General features: G+C 42.5%; 1 protein-coding gene across 1 annotated transcript in view; it reads right to left on the reverse strand.

The window, feature by feature from the left end:
- TCF4 (transcription factor 4) overlaps window positions 1-27121 on the reverse strand; it is a gene marked incomplete in the record, with an annotated part of 501923 nt that overhangs the window by 28622 nt on the left and 446180 nt on the right. The window contains 4 exon segments of the mRNA XM_056544897.1: window positions 15992-16195; window positions 18406-18482; window positions 23222-23300; window positions 25369-25436. Coding sequence (XP_056400872.1) covers window positions 15992-16195; window positions 18406-18482; window positions 23222-23300; window positions 25369-25436 — 428 coding nt within the window.

The following is a 27121-nucleotide window of genomic DNA, read 5'->3' on the forward strand; positions in this document are numbered from 1 at the left end:
CTCAAGTCCTCAGACAGTTCTCTTCTCCTCTTTCTGTTGTCCATGATTAGTGTGGCAGATGCAGAAACACAATGCAAAGACTAAGTGAACTTCTCTCCTTTTTATCTGCTTTCAGGTGTGATTTTTATATTGCCCACACCTGTTAGTGTTATTGCCCCAGGTGAGTTTATAGGAGCATCACATGCTTGAAACAATATTATTTTTCCACAATTTTGAAAGGGTGCCAATAATTTTGTCCAGCCCATTTTTGGAGTTTGGTGACATTATGTCCAATTTGCTTTTTCCTCCCTTTTTTGGTTTCATTTCAATACACACAAAGGGAATAAACATGTGTATAGAAAAACATGTGTTACTGCAATCGTTTTCTGTGAGAAATACTTCATTTTCTAGAAACATTTCATTGGTGCCAATATTTACGGCCATGACTGTATTCTTGGGTGGCTGAGGAGCCTTTTAGGCACCAATTAAGCCTCTGCAGACACTATAGCCCGCCCCTGAGGAATGAAGATTACCAAAGGGCTGATATTTACCCATTTTCTCGGGTTGTAGATATAGATGAGGAAATCGATTCTAACAGAAATAAAGTTTCTAGGATTTTGCAAAAAAAAAAATTCTAAATATTTTGGATTTTGTTTTGGCAGAATAAAAAGTATGTTCAGGAGCAGGGACTTCTCTGAAAGATAGGAGTCCTTGCTTCTGTACTTTTCAGAGCATCACTCCATAGATCAGTGTTTCCCAACCAGTAAGCCTCAGGCTGTTGCAAAACTACAACTCCCAGCATGGCTAGACAGCCTTTGACTGTCTGGCCATGCTGGGAGTTGTAGTTTTGCAACAGCTGGAGATAAATTGGTTAAGTAACACAGCCAAAGATAATAAATGGAGCGCTGCATGGGGGCATTTCTCCCCTATTCAGATTATCAGTGGGAGTCCCAGTGGTTGGACCAATCACCTAGTTTTCCACTATCCTATAGATAGGAGGATAAGATTAACAGCAGCATTCCAGCATACAGGAGCAGGGACACCCGTCTTTGACAGGAGTCCATGCTCCTGTATGAATCTGACTTGTTTCTGAAATCCGAATCAACTTTGACAGCCGATTTGAGCAAATCTACCTGCAATTCATTTTGGAAGATTCCTTTATCTCTAGTTGTAGGGGTGATGCTCTAGAAACAGTCCATGAGTACTTTGGTATGGTGAAACCTGTAGTCCCCTGCTACAGGATATAGAGCCAGCTGTGGTTACGTCCAGACCAGGTTTTCCTCCTTTAATAGAAGTGAATGCAGCTAATCCTTGATTCCAACATAACTCAATGTGAAGCTCACAGGAGGCTTCGGCGGAGGAAGTTTTCTTTGGCAGCGGTTGCAGCTGAAAGATATGAAGGGCCGGCTTCCATAGCAGATTTTCTTCCAGGGCAGCAAAAATTTTTTTTTTTCGTTCATTCCCTTTTGGTTAGACGCTGCCAGTAATTGTCAGCTCCATAAGGAAGAAACAACACATAAACCTCCACTTTGTTGCCTGCGTTTCCTCCCTAAGGTTCAACTCCTTCCAATCTAATATAGGGATGAATTTTTTCCCATTCAGACACAAGTTATATCTTAGGCAGCCATATTGGGGGCTGAGATGTTTAGCAGGACAGTGCGACACATGCTGGTCAGGGACTCTTCACGGAGACTTTGTTATTACCAAGCATTCCAACCATACAACCATAGCTGGTCGTAGACTTGAAAGCTATACATTTCAAGAATCAGCCATAGATGTCAACTTTTTCCCACAAACAGCGCCACCTAGTCCATTGGTTGTTATGGCTGATCAGCTTTAGTCCATTGAACAGGGATGGGCTGCAATCCCAGACACAGCCCCCGAACAAGGGTGGTGCCTTAGTTTCTTTTAGGTTTTTTTACGTTTCTTGAACCATTTCAAATAACTTATTAAGGAGTCAGCCATACTTACCAACTCTCCGGGAATGTCTGGATGACTCTAAGGCTGGGATTACATATGTCCAGAATACGTAATCCCAGCCTAAATCTCAACGCAACTGATGCCACAACTGATGACAACATGCATGAGTTGTCATCCGTTGTGTATCATATTGCGCCCATTTTTTCTGAATGCCGGAGAGGGGAACGCACCAAGATGTGTTCCCCTGTCCGGTGCCGGTCCGGTGAGTTCATCCATCTGGCGTCCACACTGAGATGCCGAATGATTGTGAACGGTCCCATTCAAATGAACGGGATCTGTTCTAGCATCAGTTTCCCTCCGGTGCACGCCAGAGGGAAACACTGCCGGACAACTGATATATGTAAAGGAGGCCTAGAAAAGGGCCAGTCACCTACCCCCATTTCTACTCTTTTTTTACTCCCACGAGCCACCACAGATGCTCGCTTCAACATCTGGGTGTGAAGAGCAATACAGGAAGGGAGAGAGGTGAGAATATGAATGGTGTAGCCACAATGCTCCCATTCCTGCTACCCATACCTCAATGCTTTTACTCATGTTACAATTTTTGCATGCCACTGTTATACCACTCAGAGTTGTCAGGGAGTCTGTAGAATGAAAGAGTCTGGTGTAGAGTCTGTATACAGGGAGGTTCTGGTCTAGGGTCAGTATGTGGAGAAATCTGGTCTGGGGTCAGTATACAGGAAGGTTCTGGTTGGGGGTCTTTATATGTATAAATCTGGTCTAGGGTCTAAATACAGGGATATTCTAGTCTGGGGTCTGTATGTGGAGAAATCTGGTCTAAGGTCTGTATACAAGAAGGTTCTGGCCTGACATCTGTATGTGAATAAATCTGGTCTAAAGCCTGTATACAAGAAGGTTCTGGCCTGACATCTGTATGTGGAGAAATATGGTCTGGGGTCTATATACAGCAAAGCGCAATGATCAAACTCCACACCCTCTCTCTGCAAAGAAAGAGGATTGATGGGAAATGTAGTCAGCATTAGGAAATAATTTCAATGAGGGAATTGCAATCAGTATGGCTGCAAACTCATGCCTGCCACATGAGCTTAAACAGGTAAGCACAAAGACATACAGAAGAACCTCCACTTTATTTTTTAAAAATAGCCTGTGCTGCACTATATAAGCAAAGTAAATAAATAAATAAAATCCAGGAGTTGCTTCTATTAGAGAGTAATCAAAGCCCTAAAAAGAAAAATAACAAATCCAGCCCAGCTACATCTGCACATGCTGGACACTCTACGTAAATTCCGCCGTATCGTATACCCTGTATATGTTACTCTGTGAAAGTTTCCCATTAAGCTGTGAAAAGTATGCATTCCAGCGTGTTCCTGAGCACCTGCTCTACTGATGATCTCAGCTCTGCTTCTCGAGATTTAGACGTTTTCACAAAACAGCTTTTTAAACAAAAGCCAGCTGTTTCCGATCAAGGCTACAGGGGAAACAAAAAAATCAGGGTAGACGGGATGGGGGAGCGTTCACCCAGAGACAACAATTCTTCATTAGCTTTAAGTCACTATTTTTTCACCTTAAGTAAAGGAGTCATTAAATAAAAGGAGGAAGGGAAAAAAAAATCAAAAAAAACTTGGAAAGCATGCTGAGTGCTCAATTTAGTCTAAAAATGAAATTAATCATCCTGGGATATCGTTTGTTTTTGTAAGCAAAGATCATGGATATAGTTAATGAAATAAAACGATTCCTCAATCAACAGGATGTCTGCAGCTTTATGGCTTTTTGTAAGAAAAAAAAAATCTAAAAAAATTCTAATTTTGACCATTTTTTTTCACACAGCTCTGGTAAATTGCTTCATTAACTATGACACTACGTTCGGCAGGACAGGATATTCCATGACTTCATTAGACTTGGACGAGACGTACATATTATATGTGGAAAAGTTCCCGGCAAGTGGCCACTAAAAGCAAACAGTCTTTAAAAAATACAAAATAAAATACTAAAGACCTAAAGAAGATGTTATATAATGTTGGAAGGTGTTGAAAGTGTGAAACAGACCTCCGCAACTGGGAAGAAAGAGGTAACTTTTTCCAGAAGGAGGCAGCTTTTAAAGCATATAAATATTATAAACTTCCTATAACACCCTCATTCAAATGACTGCTGGACGTTCAGAAAGGGGGGAGGTTGTCACTTCTTGCAGGCTTCACACCTAAAGGGGTTGTCTTTGCTCAGAGTAAGAGCGGAGAGAGAGAGAGAGAGAGTGTTCTGGAGGACTCATCTGAATTTGTGTCATGTAATACCACACTTCCCCAGTAGTGGCCACTGCAGGAGAAAAGTGCAGCTGCTTTCAGATTCTGAAGTGATCACATATGATCACTTGAGGTTTCAGTTTCTGGACCACATGATTGTCAGCAGTTCTTAATTTTTTAATGTGGCGTTCTCCAGTTAGGAAAATTTTTGTGTAGGGTCACATGTGCCGTATTTTGCTGCATATTTTTTACGGCTGATTTTGCTACCCATTGACTTTAATGGGTAGGAAAATATGCAGCAGCAAATACACAGCAAAATATGGCATGTATGCCCTACACTTAAAGAGCATTTCCACTTGACGTAAACAAATTAAAGGGGTATTCCAGGATTTATTTTATTTGACTATGCTACAGGGGCTGTAAAGTTAGTGTAGTTCATAATATAGTGTCTTTACCTGTGTGTGACGGTTTTCTCACAATTCTTACGTGATTTTAACCCCAATATTTATTTTTAACAGCATACAAAATGACTGTTGTCTCTGATTTTTACCAGGTTGCAATGAGGACGAGACCTGACATCACTAGTCAGCTGATGACAGGGAGCTTGTCTGCTTCAATGGGTGGAGTGATCGCTTGATGGGAAAGAGATCAAGCTGCAACTAATGCAACAGCTGTAGGCACCCTGATTGAAAACCACAGTCTTTTGAATGGATGCAGCTCATTTATGTTTCAATGGGTGGGGTGGCTGATGTGTGGGAGGGAGGAAAATGGAATTATGGGATTTGTAGTAAAAAAAGAAAAAGTCAAACTGGAAATAGCCAGTTCACAAAAAGCTAGCCACAGTATTATGGTAATCTCACAACATAGCCATTTAGCCCCAAGACAAGCGCAGATCCTTCCTTAGCATATCCATTAATGTCTGCCAGGTATGTTCTAAAATCACCTTATGGTGGAGAACCCCTTTAAGTTTTCCCAGAAACGGTTCCAAAGACTGAAATCTCTGTTGAACAGATGTGATCACTGTGGAGTTTTTAGGCAGCTGCACATATATCCTGCAGTGGCCACTAGAGGAGAAATGTAGCATTACATGACAAATATTCAAATGAGTCCTCCTCCGTTCATGTAAAACTGGCCATAATGGGTATTCTTTATATTTGTTTCTGTTTATTAAAGGGATACCCCGGGGTAAGCTTTTTTTAATCAAACATGCCTAGGCTGTGAGACTTAATAAAAACATTTACATATAAAAATGTACATACCTCCCTATGCTACCCCTCTGCTTTGGTATCGCTACTCCCGATCCGTCACACTCCTCTTCCTGATGATGGGGTTTGATGTGATGCATTGATCCCCAGTACCAGGAAGAAAACATTGCCTCAGACTGGCACTGGGGGTCATTATGTTACAGTGCCGCAGCAGTGTCCCTCCTCAGCCAGTTATTGGCGGTGTGACGGATCGACCACAAGCACCAGAAAATGGAGTGTCCCAGGCAAGAGGGAAGTGTAGGGAGGTATGCACTGGTTTATTTTTTAAAGCCCTGCTGCCTGGGCACGTTTGTGTAAAAAAAAGCTTACCACCGGAGTACCCCTTAAATGAAGCATTAATGATTATGAAATTTGAAGCCAAGATCCCTCGGGACCTTAAAGGGGTACTCCACTAGCCAGTGTTCGGAAGTAAATGTTCCGAATGCTGTTTTCGTGCTGCGGGGGACGGCCACGCCCCTCCTGACAGCACGACCATGCTCCCTCAATGCATGTCTATGTGAAGGGGTGTGAAGTCTGTCACGCCCCCTCCCATTGACTTGCATTGAGGGGGCGTGACCTCGACAACACGAGGGGCGTGGCCAATAACCCCGCACCGTGAAAACAGCGTTTGGAATACTGGCCAGTGGAGTAACCCTTTAAGAGTAAAGACATTTGTGGGTGGGACTTCTACTTAAAGGGGAACTCCGGTGGAAAACATTTTTTTTTTTTTTTCAAATCAACTGATGCAAAAAAGTTAAACAGGTTTGTGGATCACTTTTATTAAAAAATCTTAACCCTTCTAGTACTTATCAGCTGCTGTAGACTACAAATATACTACAGAGAAACTTGTGAAGTTCTTTCCAGCCTGACAACAGTGCTCTCTACTGACACCTCTGTCCGTGTCAGGAACTGTCCAGAGTAGGAGAGGTTATCTATGGGGATATGATTCTAATCTGGACAGTTCCTGACACGGACAGAGATGTCAGCAGAGAGCACTGTTGTCAGACAGAAAAGAAATTCACACATTTCTCTGTTTTATACAGCAGCTAATAAGTACTGGAAAGATTAAGATTTTTTTAATAGAAGTAATTTACAAATCAGGCACCAGTTGATTTGAAAACATTTGTTTTCTACTTGTTTCCACCGGAGTTCCCCTTTAAGTTAGAAGAATACATTTTTTTTCTCTACTGCCCCCAAGTTGTTAAGATGTGATGTTTAAGGCTCAGTAATTCTAACTAAAGAATTGCAGGCTGGCCTAAGAAAAGTAACTGAAAATCATGGTTTCCTTCTCCCACAGGCAGCGCCGCATGTGTCCGCAGGTTGTGTCTGGTATTGCATGTTGGCTCATTTAAACTAAATGGGTCATATCTGCCATTCCACACACAATTTGGATATGTATTCATGTTTCTTCTAATACCCTCCGACCTCCTTTTAAGCTGCCAAAGCAGATGTAGCAGATCTCAGTTTGTTTAGCTGTCTTTCTGGAGCATTGTGATAACTAAGTAGTAAGCTTACCAGCAGTCCTATGTAAACAACACTTGATAATAAAATAATGTGACCAAATAAACAAAGATGTATATGCATTCATTTAGCAGGGCTGCAACCCCAAAGAGTTAAAGGGCTTAAAGTGGTACTCTGCTGGAAAAAAAAAAAAATTAAAATCAACTGGTGACAGAAAGTTAAACAGATATGTAAATTACTTCTTAAAAAACTTAATTCTTACAGTACTTATCAGCTGCTGTATACTGTAGAGGAAGTTCTTTTCTTTTTTAATTTAATTTCTTTCCAACCACAGTGCTCTCTGCTGACACCTCTGTCCGTTTTAGGAACTGTCCAGAGCAGGATAGGTTTGCTATGGGGATTTGCTCCTACTCTGGACAGTTCCTAAAACGGACAGAGGTGTCAGCAGAGAGCACTGTGGTCAAACAGAAAGGAAATTCAAAAATAAAATAACTTCCTCTGTAGTATACAGCAGCTGATAAGTACTGGAAGGAATAAGATTTTTAAATAGTAATTTACAAATTTGTTAAACTTTCTGGCACCAGTTACCGTATATACTCGAGTATAAGCCGACCCGAGTATAAGCCGAGACCCCCAATTTCAACCCAAAATCCCAGGAAAAGTTATTGACTCGAGTATAAGCCTAGGGTGGGAAATACCTCATCCCCCCCTGTCATCATCCAGACCCGTCATTAACATCCTCATCATCATCCCCTTGTCATCATCCCACACATCCCCCCTTCATCATCCCCTTATCATCCCACACATCCCCCCCTTCATCATCCCCTTGTCATCATCCCACACATCCCCCCTTCATCATCCCCTTATCATCCCACACATCCCCCCTTCATCATCCCCTTATCATCCCACACATCCCCCCTTCATCATCCCCTTGTAATCATCCCACACCCCCCATCATCATCCCCTTGTCATCATCCCCACCCCCCTTCATCATCCCCACACCCCCCCTTCATCATCCTCTTCTCATCATTCGCCCTCAGTGGTCTTCAACCTGCGGACCTCCAGAGGTTTCAAAACTACAACTCCCAGCAAGCTGACTTGCTGACTTGCTGGGAGTTGTAGTTTTGAAACCTCCGGAGGTCCGCAGGTTGAAGACCACTGCGGCCTTCAACATCATCCAGCCCCCTCTCACCCCCTTTAGTTCTGAGTACTCACCTCCGCTCGGCGCTGGTCCGGTCCTGCAGGGCTGTCCGGTGAGGAGGTGGTCCGGTGGGATAGTGGTTCCGGGCTGCTATCTTCACCGGGGGCGCCTCTTCTCCGCGCTTCCGGCCCGGAATAGAGCCGTTGCCTTGACAACGACGCATCTGCATCGTTGTCAAGGCAACGTGACTATTCTGAGGCCGGGCCCGAAGCGCTTAGAAGAGGCCTCCCCGGTGAAGATAGCAGCCCGGAACCACTATGCCACCGGACCACCTCCTCACCGGACAGCCCTGCAGGACCGGACCAGCGCCGAGCGGAGGTGAGTACTCAGAACTAAAGGGGGTGAGAGGGGGCTGGATGATGTTGAAGGCCGCAGTGGTCTTCAACCTGCGGACCTCCGGAGGTTTCAAAACTACAACTCCCAGCAAGCCCGGACAGCCGATGGCTGCCCGGGCTTGCTGGGAGTTGTAGTTTTGAAACCTCTGGAGGTCCGCAGGTTGAAGACCACTGCGGGTGGGGGAGTTCACTCGAGTATAAGCCGAGGGGGGTGTTTTCAGCACGAAAAATCGTGCTGAAAAACTCGGCCTATACTCGAGTATATACGGTAATTTAAAAAAATAAATAAATACAAAATAAATAAACATGTTTTCCAGTGGAGTATCCCCTTAAATAGTGTTAAAGGGGCACTCCGGCGCATAGACATCTTATCCCCTATCCAAAGGATAGTGGATAAGATGCCTGATCACGGGGGTCCCACCGCTGGGGATCTTGCACGCCGCACTCCATTTATAATCAGTCCCCGGAGCGTGTTTGCTCCGGGTCTGATTACTGTCGATCACGGGGCAGGAGCGTTGTGACGTCAAGGCTCCGCCCCGTGTGATGTCACTCTCCGCCCCCCTCAATGCAAGCCTATGGGAGGGGGCGTGATAGCTGTGATCGACAGTAATAAGACCCGGAGCGAACACGCTCCGGGGACTGATTTTAAACGGGGTGCCACGTGCAAGATCACGGGGGTCCCCAGCGGCGGGACCCCCGCGATCAGGCATCTTATCCTTTGGATAGGGGATAAGATGTGTAAGCGCCTGAGTAACCCTTTAATACTGCTTTTCTCCAAAAACAGCACCACACCTGTCCTTAGGTTCTGTGTGGTATTGTAACTTGGCTTCATGCACTTAAATGGAGCTGAGCTGCAGTACCAAACACAAACTAAGGACAGGAGTGGCACTGTTTTTGAAAGAAACCAGCTACGTTTCTCTAAACCTGGATAATCCCTTAAAATAGCAAATCTAGCTCTGCTACATCTGCATGTGTGGGGAAGAGGCAATGATGTATGCAGACAGAAAGCAGGCAGAGTGAAGTAAGAGCGGGATGACTGATATATATATATATATATATATATATATATATATATATGTTAGTGATGTGATGTGTGTCTAATGTGACAGCAGAGTAATGAAGGGCATAAGTCGGAGCCCCCTGAAGGCAGCTTTATTTAGTAACACGCTAAGTACCGCGTGAATCCTTTACTGCACCGTTTATTTATATGATGAGTCATTTTTCGATTGTCATCAAAGCGGAACATATCAAAAGGAAAAAGAAAAGAACAGAAACCAGAGCAATTTTCTCCTATTCACTAGAAAGGGTTAAGAGGGCATTGATCCTAAATGTAAAAAAAAAAAAGTTTATTCTCTTCTATTGCTTTGTTTTTGTTGTTTTATACCTGTCTGCTTTCAGAAGCATTGGGTGACCACCGTTGTTTAACTTCCATGGAAGATCTCACACAGCTTTACCAGTCTCCTGAATGGCCACTTTGCCTAATGCTATAGCACTGATCACCAACCTACAGATCTCAAGTGGTTATGAACCCACAACTGTGAGCATGCTGGGAGTTGTACTTCTGTACTAGTGTAAAGCCCAATGGTTACATCATTTACAGTAAGGGCTTATTCACACTTCCGAATTTCCGCTTACGGAATTCCGCCTCAAATTAAAGCCTATAGACTTCTTTGGGATTCCGCACTCCCATTCACACTTCTGAATTTCCGCTTGCAGAATTCCGCCTCAAATAAAGCCCATAGGGGGATATTTATCAAAACCTGTGCAGAGGAAAACTTGCCCAGTTGCCCATAGCAACCAATCAGCTTGCTTCTTTCATTTTTATGAAGGCCTGTGAAAAATGAAAGAAGCGATCTGATTGGTTGCTATGGGCAACTGGGCAAGTTTTCCTCTGCACAGGTTTTGATAAATCTCCCCCATAGACTTCTATGGGATTCCGCACTCCCATTCACACTTCTGAGAATTCCGCCTCAAATTAAAGCCTATAGACTTCTATGGGATTCCGCACTCCCTTTCACACTTCTGAATTTCCGCAAGCGGAAATTCAGAAGTGTGAATGGGAGTGCGGAATCCCATAGAAGTCTATGGACTTTAATTTGAGGCGGAATTCCATAAGCGGAAATTCAGAAGCGTAGACCCTCAGGCTAGGTTCACACTGCAGAATCTCTGGGCAGATTCCGAGTGCGGCCAGCGATGACTGAATCAGTCGCCACAAGGACCGCGCGGACACTGCAGTCTCCAATAGACTGCAATGTGTTCTGTGAGTATTTCCGCCTGAAGAATGAGCAACACCACTCCTTTTGTGCCACCAAGATGCACTTTCTGTGTAGCATTTATCAAAAATAGTGGATAATATTATAGGCGTTTAACCCCCCCCCCCCCATGCGTTTTTCACATTAAAAGACCCAGGATTCTTTGATCACGTGACTCAAGGATTTCTATAAGGGTGCGTTCCCACCTGGCGTATACACAGCATATTTCACGCTGTGCAAAATTTGCGGCAGCAGCGGGAAATACGCTGCCTATTCCTTGCTCACCATACACACAAGGCTTTCTGGCGGCAGCCCTATGTGTGCAGTGAATTTTGGAGGCGGAGCCACGCATCAGAGTCATGCTGGCACACGTCATCGCCTCAAAAACTCACTACACGCTGCCGCCGGAAAGCCCTGTGTGTATAGTGAGCGAGGAATATGCAGCGTATTTTCCGCTGCTGCCATAAATTTTGGGCAGTGTGAAATACGCTGCGTATACGCCAGGTGGGAACGCACTCTTAAAGGGGTATTCCGGTGGAAAACTTTTTTTTTTTAAAAACTGGTGCCAGAAAGTTAAACAGATTTGTAAATTACTTCTATTAAAAAATCTTAATCCTTCCAGTACTTATTAGCTGCTGAATACTACAGAGGAAATTCTTTTCTTTTTGGAACACATTGCTCCCTGCTGACATCATGGCCAAAGTGCTCTCTGCTGATCCCCATAGCAAACATATGCTGCTCTGGACAGTTCCTAAAATGGACAGAGATGTCAGCAGAGAGCACTGTGCTCGTGATTCAGCAGAGAGCTCTGTGTTTTAAAAAGAAAAGAATTTCCTCTGTAGTGTTCAGCAGCTAATAAGTACTGGAAGGATGAATATTTTATTAATAGAAGTCATTTACAAATCTGTTTAACTTTCTGGCAAAAGTTTTCCACCAGAGTACCCCTTTTAAAGAGAAGAAAAATGCCAATGTTAAACCCACATGTGTTTTTCTTGCCATTTTTTTTCCTGTGAGAAAAAACCCCCCACAAGATTCCCTGAAGAAAAAACCCACCATAGTTCTGCAAAAAACTTCAAGTAAGCCAAAAACTCCAAAGAAGAGTGAAACGCCAAGTAGGTTTGGTGTTCCTATTGACTTCCAGCTAACATTTTTGCGGCAAATGTGGCAAATTTTTGCCAAAATATTCCAAGGGGAAACCTAGCCTGAGGTTATGACATTTCATAGGTGTTTTTGGTCCCAGCTTTACCAGACTCCTGAGTTTCAGTCACCCCAGTTTCACACCAACGGCCTCCAACCTGTTGTTTATAGCTATTGCAAGACTAAAACTACCGGCATGCCACTGGGCATTGTAGTTTTGCAGGTGGAGAGCAATGACCTACAGCAGTGTTTCCCAACCAGGGTGCCTCCGGGGGTCCAGTAAGGGAATTCATGCCACACAGGTGTCTGGAAAGGTTGAGTAGTTACTCTTAGGGACTGCAATAGCAGTCATATTCCCTACCCAGCTTTCCCCGAACTGGATAATCAGTGACTTCTTTAAATCACGCCAACCAAGTGACCCACGGAGAGTAGTAAGACCTTGTTTTCCGATCGTGCCTCCTACTGCTGCTTTATTCTCTGCAGCTGGTTACAAAGTTATAGACTGTTTCAAGTACTAAAGACAGCAATGTGGAAGAAATTACCGGACCCTTCATGTTGCTGATCCCCCCCCCTATGATTTTCTTTACTTCACTCCAGAGCGTGTGGTGTGGAACCTATCAACCGGTCAAAGGCTAACCTTAAAACTGACTGCGCCTCCAAAAAATCCCTTTGTTCTTGCATTTCCTTTTTCCACATTTGAGTTTTTTTTTCATCAGCCCGTTGACTTTTTTTAATAAGTGTGACTGGTACTACACACTGATAATAGGGAACTGAGCTACAGATGTAGTAGAGCTGAGTTTGCCACATGGCACCAAACACTGTGGTGTCAACAACTGAAGGAACCCATCAATAGCATTGAAGGAACCATGCATTTGGGAGTCAATGTGAAATATTCTGCATGGAATAGACCTGGATGAGCTCTGTAGAATTACAATAGGTCTATTCCACATCTCACCAATCCGTGGCACAAATTCGAATTTCTGCAGCGTCATGTATTTGCTTATGAGCCATCCAATCTGTCATTGTTAGATTTGAAATATTATAAACAAAGGAAAATACAAGCGTAAATAGATCAGATTAAAATAATTTTATTAGACAGAACTGCATCATAGACAATACATCTAAAAACACTAAAAATCTGAAAAAGGTGAAAACAGAGACTAGTCTGCCAAATGCAAGAGGTCCACAGAATAACTAGGTCCACAGAATATATAGGACATACCCTGAAAAATACGGATTTAGCGACACATTGGGTTGTGCCGGAGGTTCTGTTGGCACAACCCAACATTTCGCTAAATCTGATTCTTCCAGGGCGAAGCAGATTTAGCGAAACGTTGGGTTGTGCCGGAGGTCCTGCTGGCACAACCCAACGTTTCGTTAAATCTGCTTCTTCCGGGGCATTGCGAAATGTTGGGTTGTGCCGGAGGTCCTGCTGTGCCCCACTAGGTGAATACTATTGTACCCTTGTTTGCTGTACACTATTCAGTCTCATTACTCTGCTTCTTCCGGGGCGAAGCAGATTTAGTGAAACGTTGGGTTGTGCCCAGCGTTTTGCCCAGGGTTGTGCCCAGCGTTTTGCTAAATCTGCTTCTTCCGGGGCATCTCCCCGGAACAAGTGGATTTAGCAAAACGTTGGGTTGTGCCGGAGGTCCTACTGGCACAACCCAACGTTTGGCTAAATCTGATTCTTCCGGGGCATCACCCCGGAAGAACCAGATTTAGCGAAACGTTGGGTTGTGCCGGAGGTCCTGCTGGCACAACCCAGCGTTTTGCTAAATCTGCTTCTTTTGGGACATTGCGAAACGTTGGGTTGTGCCGGAGGTCCTACTGTGTCCCCACTAGGTGAATACTATTGTACCCTTGTTTGCTGTACACTATTCAGTCTTATTACTCAGGGTACGTCCTATATATACCCCAGAGCATGTTTTTTTAGCTTCTATATGAGTTATTCTGTGGACCTCTTGCTCTGCATTTGGCAGACTAGTCTCTAGTTTTTCAGATTTTTTGTGTTTTTATATGTATTGTCTATGATGCGGTTATGTCTAATAAAATAATTATTTTAACCTGATCTACATACAACTGTATTTTTCTTTGTTTATTGTGTTATTTGCGTAGGATCACCTATATATGGCACATCTTTGTATGCATAGATTTGAAATATTGTTACATTTGAAACATTGTGTTCAAAAGTCACATACCGGTAAGTCCCATTGTTCCATTTTAAACAATGTCATATTTGAAGATCCATTGTTATATCAGATGCTAAGATTAGTGATGCCAACTGCGCTATTCTTGCATCAAAAAGCCTTGTACACAGGTGTGAACACAGGCTCAGATGTATGTTGGCCAAACCTCATTTTAAAGGGTAACTCTCATTAAAATAACATTTTGCTGTTACACTCCTTATGTGTTTTCTATGTTTTTTTTATGCTTAAAAAAGCTCAAAAGCACATTTTCCACCATCTTAAACACAGAATTAGGACCGAGGTCCAAACACAGAAAGTGCAGCCTGTAGTGCTGAGGGGGGGGGGGTGTCCAGCCTCATCCAATCACAGCTCCTCTCACACTTAACTGCCATATGCTGTAGGTTGGACACCCCCCCCCCCCCCTCAGCACTCCAGGCTGCACTTCCTGTGTTTGGGCTTCGGTCCTAAGTGTGTGTATAAGATGGGGGGAAATGTGCTCTTGAGCTTTTTTAAGCACAAATAAAACATAGAAAACGTAATTTTTTTAACCAAAGTATATTAAAAAGCTTTTTTATTTACCATAAGGAGTGCAATAGCAAAAATTAGTTTTAATGAGAGTGCCCATTTAAAAGAAACCTGTCATTATTTTCATGCTGCCAGAAGCACAAATCATCGGGGCCATTTTCGCTCTTACAGACTTGATTAATACATTTCTACCTGGTAGGGCATGGAGAAGCCAATGGGGGCCACTCTGATGTAGTTCAGGCAGCATGAAAGAGATGACAGGTTCCCTTTAAGCACTGTTGAGGCAGAATCCAAATACATAAACTTGGTGCATGCCATTTGTTAATTAAAAAAAAAAAAAGTTTCATACAGATAACCAGTATGTTAGCAAAGATTAGTGCTGCTAAATATAAAGAAAGTTCCCTTTCAATGACAGCAAGCAGAGATCTTAAAGAAGAGTAATAAACAAAACAAAAGGTCGCAGAACTTTTCATTGTAGGATCTAGGATCAGACGACACTGAAAATTTTTGTAGTCTGTAATCATGGAAACGCATAGGAGCTGTATTCGCAAAACAGTAGTAGGGCAACGTTGCATAGGTGGATGTAACCTTTAAGACAGAACAATTCCTTGAAGGGGTAGTACACCCCTAGACATCTTATCCATTATCCAAAGGATAGGGGATAAGATATCTAATTGCGGGGATCCTGCCGCTGGGTACCCACCGCGATCTCCCTGCTGCACCAGGTGTTCGTTTAGAGTGTTGAGTGCAGTGACGGAGCGCCAGAGGCTCCTGATGTCATGGCTCATAATGTCATGATCACGCCCCCTCAATGCTAATCTATGGGAGGGGGCATGACGACCATCACGCCCCCTCCCATAGACTTGCATTGAGGGGGCGGGGCCTGACATCATGAGTGGGGCGTGACCATGACATCACGAGCCTCCGCCCTGCATCACCAGTCATCCGGCATGGAGCGAAGTTCACTCTGTGCATCTGATGTCTAAGGTGCCGCAGCCGAGATCGCGGGGGTTCTGAGAGATGATCATTGGCTAGTGATATTTTGACATGATTTGATAATTAAAAAATAATGATCCATAGACCCCCACTAATCTCACTAGAATCCCCAGTCCCCACCATCCGCCAGGGAGGGGGTCCTACATGTATGGTCCATTTCCACAGGAAAAAAAATGTTTTTGCTGGGAAACATGCAAGTTATTGGCTATAAATACAAAATACATTGGAGTCATCTAAGGATGAGGAGAAGTGTGAGCAAAATGTGGGTCAAGGAGCAGCACTGGCCCAAAACCAAACAGGGTGTTGGTGGAAGGGTGCAGCCGAAATTCCTTCAGGAGACAATAGCCATAGACACGAAATGAGTCGGGCTGAGTCATATTCCATTACGATTGTCCACTGCCTCATACTGTATCAGTTAACGGCAGAGGGGAGGGGGTCATCTCATCTGTGCAGAATTAGGACACGGCTTTATAGAATAAACGGCTTCACCGGCTTACCATTAGGGAATGTCTGTTTGCTGACAAAAGGCCAGTTCCATATCCCGACCCCAGGCCGCCCATAGCTCCATTGTGAGATGGTCCGATTAATCCATGCATGTCGCTGTGGCTTCCTGGCATGGCTGTTGAAGGCCCCACTGCATGGTTCCTTAATACATGAATTGCGTCATCTAATCTTTCCAATCTGTCTTCAATTCGGCTTTGCTGCAGGAGCAGAAAAAATATCAGTATGGCAAACAAGGTAATATCCAACACAGCCCTAGATAAAGCAGGTTATAAGTGGACTACAATATAAAGTCAATGTTATATTGTAAGGTATAGGAAGGAGATGTCATTTTCTCATTTTTGGCCATATAAGCATTGGGTACTTTCGTTGTCACCAAATGATCTGGAAGTTCTGCTCCTCCTTACAGCTCTGGGAGCCACAGAAAGATGTCTCTCGCCTTCTTATTCTGCTCACGTTGAAACGGGAATGCTGGAAAGTGATGTTTAAAGGTGACAACAAAGAAAAGGGAAGCAGCTAACTTCTCCTCGGCGTTAGACATCAGTATAGCAACAAACCAACGCAGAATGGCAGGATAAAACTGTTCCGAACGCTGGAGCCGGCACGGGAACTCGTGACATCATAGCCCTACCACCTCATGATGTCATGCCTCGCCCCCTCAATGCAAGTCTATGGGAGGGGGCGTGACAGCCGTCATGCCCCCTCCCATAGACTTGCATTGAGGGGGAGGGGCATGACATCATGAGGGGGCAGGGCTATGACATCACGAGTTTCCGGCTCCAGCGTTCGGAACAGTTTGTTCCAAACACTGAGCAGTGGAGTACCCCTTTAACAAATCAGTATTTTTTTGTTTTTGTTCACCCCAAGGTAATCTGGATTGTGGCCACACTGACACCAGTTGTGGTCCATTACCTGGGACCATTTACAGTGCTGGTGTCTACTCATGTAGCTGAAGGACCTTTGGCTTCTTTAGGCACCAGAGCTCTGGTGAAACTGCTACCTAGATTACAGAGAATACCCCTTTCTGTTCCTATCCCCCACACTGTGACACATGACGTAAGTTTGGAAGTGATATTAAAAGGGGTACTCCAGAGTACAGAGTTTTTTTTTTTTTAAATCAACTGATGCCAGAAAGTTAAACAGATTTGTAAATTACTTCTACTAAAAAATCTTAATCCTTCCAGTACTTATCGGCTGCTGTTTACTACAGAGGAAATTCTTTTCTTTTTGGATTTATTTTCTGTCACGACCACAGTGCTCTCTGCTGACACCTCCGTCCATGCCAGGAACTGTCCAGAGCAGGAGAAAATCCCCATAGCAAACATATGCTGCTCCGGACAGTTCCTAAAATGGACAGAGGTGTCAGCAGAAAGCACTGTGGTCATGACAGAAAAGAAATCCAAAAAGAAAAGAATTTACTCTGTAGTATACAGCCGCTAATAAGTACTGGAAGGATTAAGAATTTTTTAATAGAAGTAATTTACAAATCTGTTTAACTTTCTGGCACGAGTTAATAAAAAAATAAAAATAAAAAGTTTTCCACTGGAGTACCCCTTTAATGGCGACATTAGTGAAAGAGGAAGTAGCTAACTTCTCCTCCTATTTGGTTTACAGTACAAATCCCTACGGCAGTATACACTATGATAATGCCTGGATACAATTTTTGATTTAAAGGGGTACTCCGATGCTGAGCGTTTGGAACAAACTGTTCCGAACGCTGGAGCCGGCAGGGAGCATGACATCTTGAGGGGGTGTGGCTATGGTGTCACGCCCCGCCCTCTCAATGCAAGTCTATTGGAGGGGGCGTGATGGCTGTCACGCCCCCTCCAATAGACTTGCATTGAGGGGGCAGGGCATGACGTCATAAGGGGCAGGGCTATAACATCACGAGCTCCCGGCGCCGGCTCCAACTTTCGGAATAGTTTGTTCCAAACGCTGAGCAACGGAGTACCTCTAGGTAAAAATACTTCATTAGACTTGTAACAATACTGATACCAGTGCTGGCTTGGCCATCACCGATGCCAAGAATGAATAGACCTGCCACTGTTTTTTATGGTTTGTTGGCATCTCATGAAAGCCCCCTGACTCGGTAATTCCTCAAAATTTGGGTAAGTTTGCCATATGTTATATCTGCTATAGATTTGGGGAAATCTTTCTCTACTTAAACAGGAAGGGTGGAAAGGGTATGAGTTCTGCCTCGCACTTCATAGAATGGGATGATACATAGGATACAATTCGACAACTTCAGTGTCTTGGCCCTTTGGTTAGATATCAAACTGATGGTAATAAGGAAGGAAAATGAAGCAGTGTCATTATTACGAACCCCAAATTTTCCCATTGTGGTCTTAAAGTATTCCACATATGACCACTCATAGACCAAGCAATCCATCATAGAAAGTCAGACACTTACTAGGGAGTGCAAGGGGCCTTCATAGTTAGGAGAGGAGGAGGTTTGTCCGCCATTTCTTGACCAAACAGCTGTTCCTGCTAATTAAAAGAAGGCAGAATAAGAAGCGTCATTATCTACACCGTTGCATAAGCGTTCCTCTTAGTTAAAACTTTTCGCAAGTTGTTTAGTATGTATGCAAATTTTTTTCCGGGCAGACCAGACATATGGAGACTTTCCAAACACATACTTAAGGGAAAAAAAAAGTCGTTTTTCTAGCAAAGTAGAGATGCAGTCCAGCGTGTTCCTTCAGGCTGCTTTCTATCAAAGGATTTCATTGACTCGGCAGGTAATACCTAAGAGAGACTCCAAAGTAAGAAAACAACTCAATATCCAAAAAAAATCACTGCGACGAGGGATTTCAGCTTTCCAAGTCTCTGTTTCAGAGTATACAATCTGTCCTGCAGTTCCAGGGAAAAAATGGATGCATTTATCAAGCTGACTGCACTACATCACTGCAGGAGCCGACGTTGGATGGCCAGATACAAGAGACACATTTGCGGGTATTTTCTATTTTTTAAGGAATTTTTCTTTTGCTTTCTTATAGGGTATTGCGTTTGTCTCCTAGGTCTTTAATGCCCATAATTATTTACAATAAACCCTAAAAAGGCTCTTGTCTATTTCAGGGAAGGAACTTTTCTCATGAGTAGACACATTTTTGTGGGCAGCCCTTAAATCTGAAAATAGCTATCACGTTATCCATGTAAATATGGAGAGGATCTTCTAAGGTTGTGTTTAAAATGTAATATTTCCCCTAGTTTGGGACTTATGGACTAAGGATAATAACTACTATAAATACATTTGTAACTTACCCTTCTTGGGCTCCAGTGCAAAATCTATAACAGGGCCCCTGCCTTCCAGGTACAATTTAAAAGTTTGGGGTCATCCTATATGGCAGGGGAGTCTCAGGACCCCTCAGAAACCAATCTTGGTGCGACTGGTGCCTCTGATCTCCCAATTGCAACCCTAATCCTCCTAAGGCAACAGGAATTGGGAGTTGAATTTTTACCTCTTTTCCTTGTGATTCGAGATATTACAGGTGTCTTACAGCTACATATCTTTGATAGAAATAACAATCGGAATATTAATGGGAACCTGGATAAAATGGACTGCCAAAGAGATTTATTTATTTTTCTATGGCCAACTAAACACAGATCTGAATAATCTATTATTATAATTACAGGTTTATAATATATATATATATAAATATATATATATATATATTTTTTTTTTTTATCTCAGCAGTTTAAAAAACAAATCTGATGATAATATCAGGTGTAGTCAGTTATTTTACCAGGTCTGGGGATTGATTTCTTTTAGGGTCTCAATTAAGTTTAGTCGCTGGTCTGGGGGAATAACTAATTTCATTGGTATAGTCTGGGGTCTGACTTATTTTAGCGGACTGATCTGGAGTCTGATTAAGTTTATGAGTTATTTCTAGGATCTGGTTATTGTTAGGTTTGATTCATTTAAGGGGTATGAATTAATTTTAGCAGTTGTGTCTATAGTAAATATTATGGGTCAGGTCTGGAGTCTGATTAACTTTAGAATCAGGACTGGGCCCTGATTTAAAGGGGTACTCTGGTGCTTAGACATCTTATCCCCTATCCAAAGGATAGGGGATAAGATGCCTGATCGCGGGAGTCCCGCTGCTGGGGACCCCCGTGATCTTGCACGCGGCACCCCGTTTGTAATCAGTCCCCGGAGCGTGTTCACTCTGGGTCTGATTACCGGCGACCACAGGGCCGACAGTGTGTGATGTCACGCTCCGCCCATCATTGCAAGCCTACGGGAGGGGGCGTGATAGCTGTCACGCCCCCTCCTATAGACTTGCATTGAGGGGCGGAGCGTGAGGTCACACAGGGGCGGAGGCATGACATCACACACCGCCGGCCCTGTGATCGACAGTAATCAGACCCGGAGCGAACACGCTCTGGGGGCTGATTACAAACGGGGTGCCGCGTGCAAGATCACGGGGGTCCCCAGCGGCAGGATTCCAGCGATCAGGCATCTTATCCCCTATCCTTTAACATTATGAAGAACGCTTGGTTCTGATTCATTTTATAGATCAGATTTAGGGTCTGATTTATTTTAGAATATGGTCTATTCACTAATTAATTAAAAATGCTAAATTATAAATACATTTTGGGGGCTGGTCTGGGAAAATTATTTATTTTAGAGGTCTTGTGTAGGATCAAATTCATTTTAGGAATCTGGTATGGGGTCTGACACATTTTTAAGGTTTAGGTCTGGGGTCTGATTCATTTTAGGGTCTGGTCTAGGTTCTAAATTAATTTAGGATCTAATCTTGGATCTGGTTAGGTTAAGGGGTCTGTGGTTTGTTTCATTTTACTGGTCAGGTGTCCAGATAATTTTAGGGTCTGGTCTGGGGTCTGAGTTCATTTTAGGAGTCTGATCTGGGATTTTAATTCATTTTTAGGTGTTTGATTTGGGATATAAGTAACTTTAGGGGTCTTATCTGGGATATGATGGAGTTTAAGAGTTTCACAACATGTGAAAAATCTTAAGAAGATGAAATCTTTCATCTGGGATCTTCACCTGACCTCCAAGTAAGTGAAGAAGTAGAGGCAGAATTAGGAGTGGTCAAAATGACTTCAAGGGACGGGCATGATAAAACAATACAAACGCCTGATAAGTGGCAGATTAACACATATTGTGGATTACCAGATGTGCAGAAAAAATGTCCACACATGGCCAGATCTTCTCGGGAAAACCGCCTAAATAAAATGATAATATGCTGCTATGACTATAGGATTCTATAGGTAAGATTTCTTTGTTAAAATTTCTGGTTTTAGTAACAAAGTCAAGATTACCATGTCGTTTTGGAAACAGGGTTTTGTAGTATCAGATTTTATGGATTATTTGAATTATACTATATTGTGTTTTTTTTTTTATCTTAATGATACAATGCAGAATCCATAGAATAGTGAATTCATCGACTCAATACAAGCTTTTCCCATTGGAAGTAGCCATGGAGACGATTGACACATTTCACACAGTGGACATGGATGAGATGACAATTAGCAAGAGACAAGAAATTATAATGAGATGGGAACTTGTCTTATTCCTATAGCACTGATGAAGTAATAGGTTATGGGAACCTGCACTGCCATCTGTGCTGCTTACACTAAAGTCTGCTCCAGTAGTGTAACAATAGTAAACGCAGACGTAACACCTAGCTGAAGTGTTTCAATAATACATATGTTCCATATTCTTGCCCGTGCACAATGTTCATTGTAGCATATGTGCCGGCAAAAGTGTCCAATCCCTTCACCGGCGTCTCAGTCACACAGTCAGCCGGCTAATGCATAGATCATATGCAGCAAAACATGTTACGGTTATCATATTTATGTTGTTTCCAGACAGTTATGTAGAATTTATATGCTGCGCTATGATGCAAAAGTGAACAAATCTATTTTTTTCCAAAATTTTGTGATCACCTTATATATAAAAATTAATATTGGTTTTCTGATACAGAACACCAAATCCCCTGCAGTGACATAGAGTTGAATAATAGTACTAGGTGGAGCTCTTTATAGATGGCAAATATTAAAGGGGTATTTTGGTATTAGAAAATTGTATTTCAACTAGATTATGACCCCTAGATATATAACTTACTAATATAGTGTTATCACAAAGTGTACTGGCTTCAGCCTACTTTTGCATGATTTATTATTTCTGACAGGAAGTGGTGTAGTCCTTTCACTGTCAGTGTGGTGTTGTCTCCAGCTCCTCCCTCTCTATATTGGAACATCATGCTATGCTGTCTAAGAAGGCTTGGCTGGATCTTATCTCTAGCCCCGCCCCTGAGTGATGTGATCACTTCTAACCAGCCTCTCCAGCCTACTTCACAATCTTTCTGCTATATAAACATACACATATAAATCTGGGATGTGTGCTGCCTTGTTTTGAACAAGGTCACAGGCAAAGGAGCAGACATGGAATGTATAGCAGATGATGCAATCTCACTGATGTGCGTTAGTCTGCTGTACATATAGATGTTCTGCAACAAGTCTGAACTGGCAGGAGTGCTGTGAGAGGGGAGTAGGCAGGTGGCAGGACTGCAATGAAGAGCTAAGGGAAGATAATGTATTCTGGGAATTGTAGTACTGAGCAACTGCTCAACCAAGAAGTACAACCAGTACAAGTGCAGGACTAAGATCCCCCAAACAAATGGATTTTTGTTGGTTTTTGAACTGGGTCAGACAGTTAAAGGGTACCTCTCATCAAATAAACTTTTGATATATTTTAGATTAATGAATGTTAAATAACTTTCCAATAGCATGTTAATGAAAAATATGCTTCTTTCTATTGTATTTTTCCCGATCAGTCCTGTCAGCAAGCATTTCTGACTCATGCTGGAGTCCTAAACACTCAGAGCTGCCAGCCTGCTTTGTTCACAGCCAAACAGGCTGTGAACAAAGCAGGCTGGCAGCTCTGAGTGTTCTCTTTTGTGAACAAAGCAGACTGGCAGCTCGTAGTGTTTAGGACTCCAGCATGAGTCTGAAATGCTTGCTGCCAGGACTGGTAGGGAGACCCCTAGTGGTCATTTCTTCAAAGTGGAAAATTAAATAGAAAGAAGCATATTTTTTAATAACATGCAATTGTAAAGTTATTCTGCATACATTAATCTATAATATATCAAAAGTTTTTTTGATGAGAGATACCCTTTAAGCAATACTTTATGCTTCTGCACAATTTTTTATGTTTTCTACCTGATGTCTTGTACACTGTTTAGAAAAATGGCGCAATATCATACCTGAGAGAGAAGGCGGCGACCCAACTGGAGTTGAAGGATTGGAAGAAAAACTGTTGTTGGTGTGATCGGGTGAATAGATCTAGAAAGCGTAGAAACAAAGGACAACCTCATTAGCTCTATATATGTATGTATGTATATATATATATATATATATATATATATATATATATATATATATATAATAAAGGCATTTGACTAAGCCAAAAACAAAGGCAAGGCAGGAGCAAGAGGTAGGTGCTGTTAGCAGCAAAGGAGGAGCTCCTGTTGGCAAGGGAGTGGAGGTGAGAATGTTTATTTTTTATTTTTTTCATTTTGCTGAAGGGGACGCTGTCTAAATTTAGGGGAACCTGGCTACCTACAGAGGAGCATATACCTTCTAGGGGCACCAGATATCTATTGGGTGGAACTTGTCTATCTTTGACAGGCGCCTGGCTGCCTACAGGAGGCAACTACCTACTGGGGGAGGCACCTATCTACCTACTGGGGGCAAATGCCTATTGGGTGCACCAGCCAACTACTGGATGACACTAAGTAACAAAATATGGGGCACCTGGCTACCTACAGGGAGGAAACTCCATATCTACCTATAGAGGCACATGTCTACCTACTAGGGAGCCACTACCTACTGGTGGCACCTATCTACCAGTAGAAATCTACAAGGAGAAATTGGCTAACTACTGGGTAGCATATACCTACCTATTAAGAGGTCATTATTACCATTTGGAGACTAAAAGAGACATTAGTGTGCTACAATTGGCCATCATTGAAACTATACCTCTTGATATTAACAACCGTTTTCAAGCCCTGATCAACAGGGAATCTTAATGGATTTTTATGCTTAACACATTGGCCCCGGAAGAGGTTATAGAACGGAATACTGTTTGATCTAATATTATATTTATATTTCCAATGTTTTTGGATGTCTTTTTTATTTCCTTTTTTTTATATATTTTGTAAAATGTGTGAATTGTGGATGTCACTTCCGGTCATGTGATCGGAATTGTGGGTATTTATTCCGAGCTTTAAGTGATTTTTGTCATGCCTGAAGAAGAAACCAGTCCAGTTTCGCAACGAGTAGCATGTTTTAATAAAATAAGTTTTATTATCACTTTTGGATCACCTTCCTGGCAGCTCCTATTGTCCTACATGGAGGTTGGAGTGGTATTGGAATTTATTATTCACACTTGGGAGCGCGAGGAGGAATGTGCAGCAGCCTAAAATGACTAAGTGCATATACGAGTTGTGCCGGAATTTTCACAACCGTTTTAGGTGAGATGATTCTTGGCTCACTTATTTTTTATTTTTATGCTGAAGGTGTCACACTAGGGAGCGCTTCTGTCTTTTGTATTTTATTATTACCATTTGGGGCACTTTGGGTGGTGAAAAGGTAAAGGGGATCTTGGAAAAGTGCGGAATTTGTCCGACAGATACTGGGGATATGAGTCTTGGATGTGAGAAATCATCATAAGACAACCCCTGTGAATCATTGGATGTAACTGTATGCAATCCGTTATATGGTCTACAGAGTTTGTGTATCTACCACTATATGTAATACCACATATTTAATGTCATACATATCGTTGTTATTCAGTTTTAATGGCAGCCATATGAGTCACCTATCTGTCATGGCAGCCATAATAGTTTTCACCTATCTTGATTTTCAACAAGTTAACCAGCTGTAATGGCAGCCATATTGGTTGTTACCTAGATGTAATGGCAGCCATATTGGTTGTTACCTAGATGTAATGGCAGCTATATTACTTGTTACCAATCTAGAACTACAAGCTTCACTTTATAAAGTTTAGTCTTTTATTTTGCATGCAAGCTGCTGTTAGTTAAAAAAAAAAAAAAAAATCATAAACTACAGATTTAAGCCAACTTTAGGAACCTTTTTTTAGAATAAAATTAAAATGACATGTACAGATGTAGCAGAGCTGAACTTGTCATACAAGATAAAGCTGCATTGTCCTCCTGAGTGAAAATGTTACAGCGGAGTATACCTGCAGTCCTAGAAACCGATAACCATGTGAAATCATCACTTATGCTTTGCTACATCGGTAGTTATCAGCAGAGAAAAAATGCACCAATTGAGAAATTGTCATCACCAATAAACATCAGCAAATATTAGTAAATCATTAGTCGCTTACTGATGCTAGAGCTTTTCCCAGCGCATCCCCAGTTTGCGAGCTTCCCGCTGGTCCGCTGCTTCTGTTTGCTGCAAAAACAAAACGCGGATTATTACAACAAGCAGGGAGCATGTTACAGGTGTCTATTCCTGGTCCACTTACCCATAATGTAATTGCATTTTAATGCTAATTATATCGCATTAATCTTTAATTAGCATTAATTTGTTTGCTGAGGTAGATGTCAAATATATTCATGTTACATTTGTACCAGTAAAATATAAACTCGGCTGGTTACTCCATCAGTTATGCTACAATTATGATATTTGAAGCCCAGACACCCCCAGACTCTCCAGGTTGGGGGAAGAGTCAATCATGCTTGTGAACTACAATGTGAGTTCAGTGACAGGACAGATTCGCTCAGCAAAAGCCCTGTTGTTGAAGAATTTATAAGAAAAATCAGCCATATTTTTGAGGTTGGGTCCAATTGGGTAGATCCATTACCAAGGCTAGAGCTGAAGACAACAATGAACTGTTTATAGACTCCCCCAAAAAATAAATTTTTGTCCATCCATCAAATAGACAATCTCAGAATAACTTTACTGTGTAAAGGTCTACTGTCCCATCACAATGGCAATAAATCCTGATGGAAAAAAAAACTTTAGTCCAATGAAGTGACTGACAAAACTCATGAGAGATAACCTGCTCCTTCACTTACATTAGTGCCACAGTCAACCCCAGCTTTGGTGCCATTTGGTGTCATGGGTAAACAAGACGTGTCACACATGGTTGGTTATTGTCTCCAAAAAGGATAAAGGTGTTCTCAATTATCAAATCACCATCGGAAAAGAATATGCTTAGTAGCTTGGATTAGTAAAAACCAAGGTAACATATTTCCTTTTCTAAACTGAGATCTGGATGGTCAAGTTGAAGCCTCATTTAGTATGTATAGTGAAATATGAATTCTGAATAATTTAAAAAACATAGATTTATAGCAAAAAAATAAAATAAAATAAAGGTCCAAAAGGTCCTGCTAGTCCTGGGTATCTTTGTATAGTATCTTTCCAGTCTTGAATTCTAGATCCATCTGAGTAATAGATCGCAGATAACAGCAAGCTTTATGGGTCAATGCTAAGTCAATAAAGCTCCTTATGTAATGACATTACTGTTCTCTAACCATAAGTGTTTTATTTTTATTAAACAGTAACCATTAACCAAATGGGTTAATATTCCTTTATGGGTTAATATGATCATTTACATTTAACAGAGACCTTTGAGTCCTATAGGTTTTGTCCCTCTTTGATTTTATGTAATACAAATTAATAAGTGATGCCCTAATGCAGTGGTTCTTAACCTGGGTTCGATCGAACCCCAGGGGTTTGGTGAGTCAGTCTCGCGGGTTCGGCGGAGGTCAGGACACACACCCGACTCAAATGATTTGTGATGACACGCCACACTTGTCCATCATTGGCTGCAGGTGATCATGTCCCACCTAACAGATCTCAGAGTACTGTTTTACCCTACTGTAAAGGAAGCCTCCTATCCTTTGTGGCTCCGCTCCTAAGTGATCGCCTGCATGCGTCCCACGCTGGAACACACCACTTCCGGCGCAGGCTCCCGTGAGGCACTTCCGGTCCGGCGGCATCTTAAACAGGCTCAGCCAGACGGTCCCTCTGCAAGCGGACAGCCTGGATGCAGGGATGCTGCGGGAACAGGTAGGCACACTGAACCACCACTGCCTTCACTCAATGCCTGGCTAACTGTGTCTAGTTCATAG

This window comes from Hyla sarda, chromosome 1, assembly GCF_029499605.1.
Source record: "Hyla sarda isolate aHylSar1 chromosome 1, aHylSar1.hap1, whole genome shotgun sequence".
Taxonomy (NCBI): domain Eukaryota; kingdom Metazoa; phylum Chordata; class Amphibia; order Anura; family Hylidae; genus Hyla; species Hyla sarda.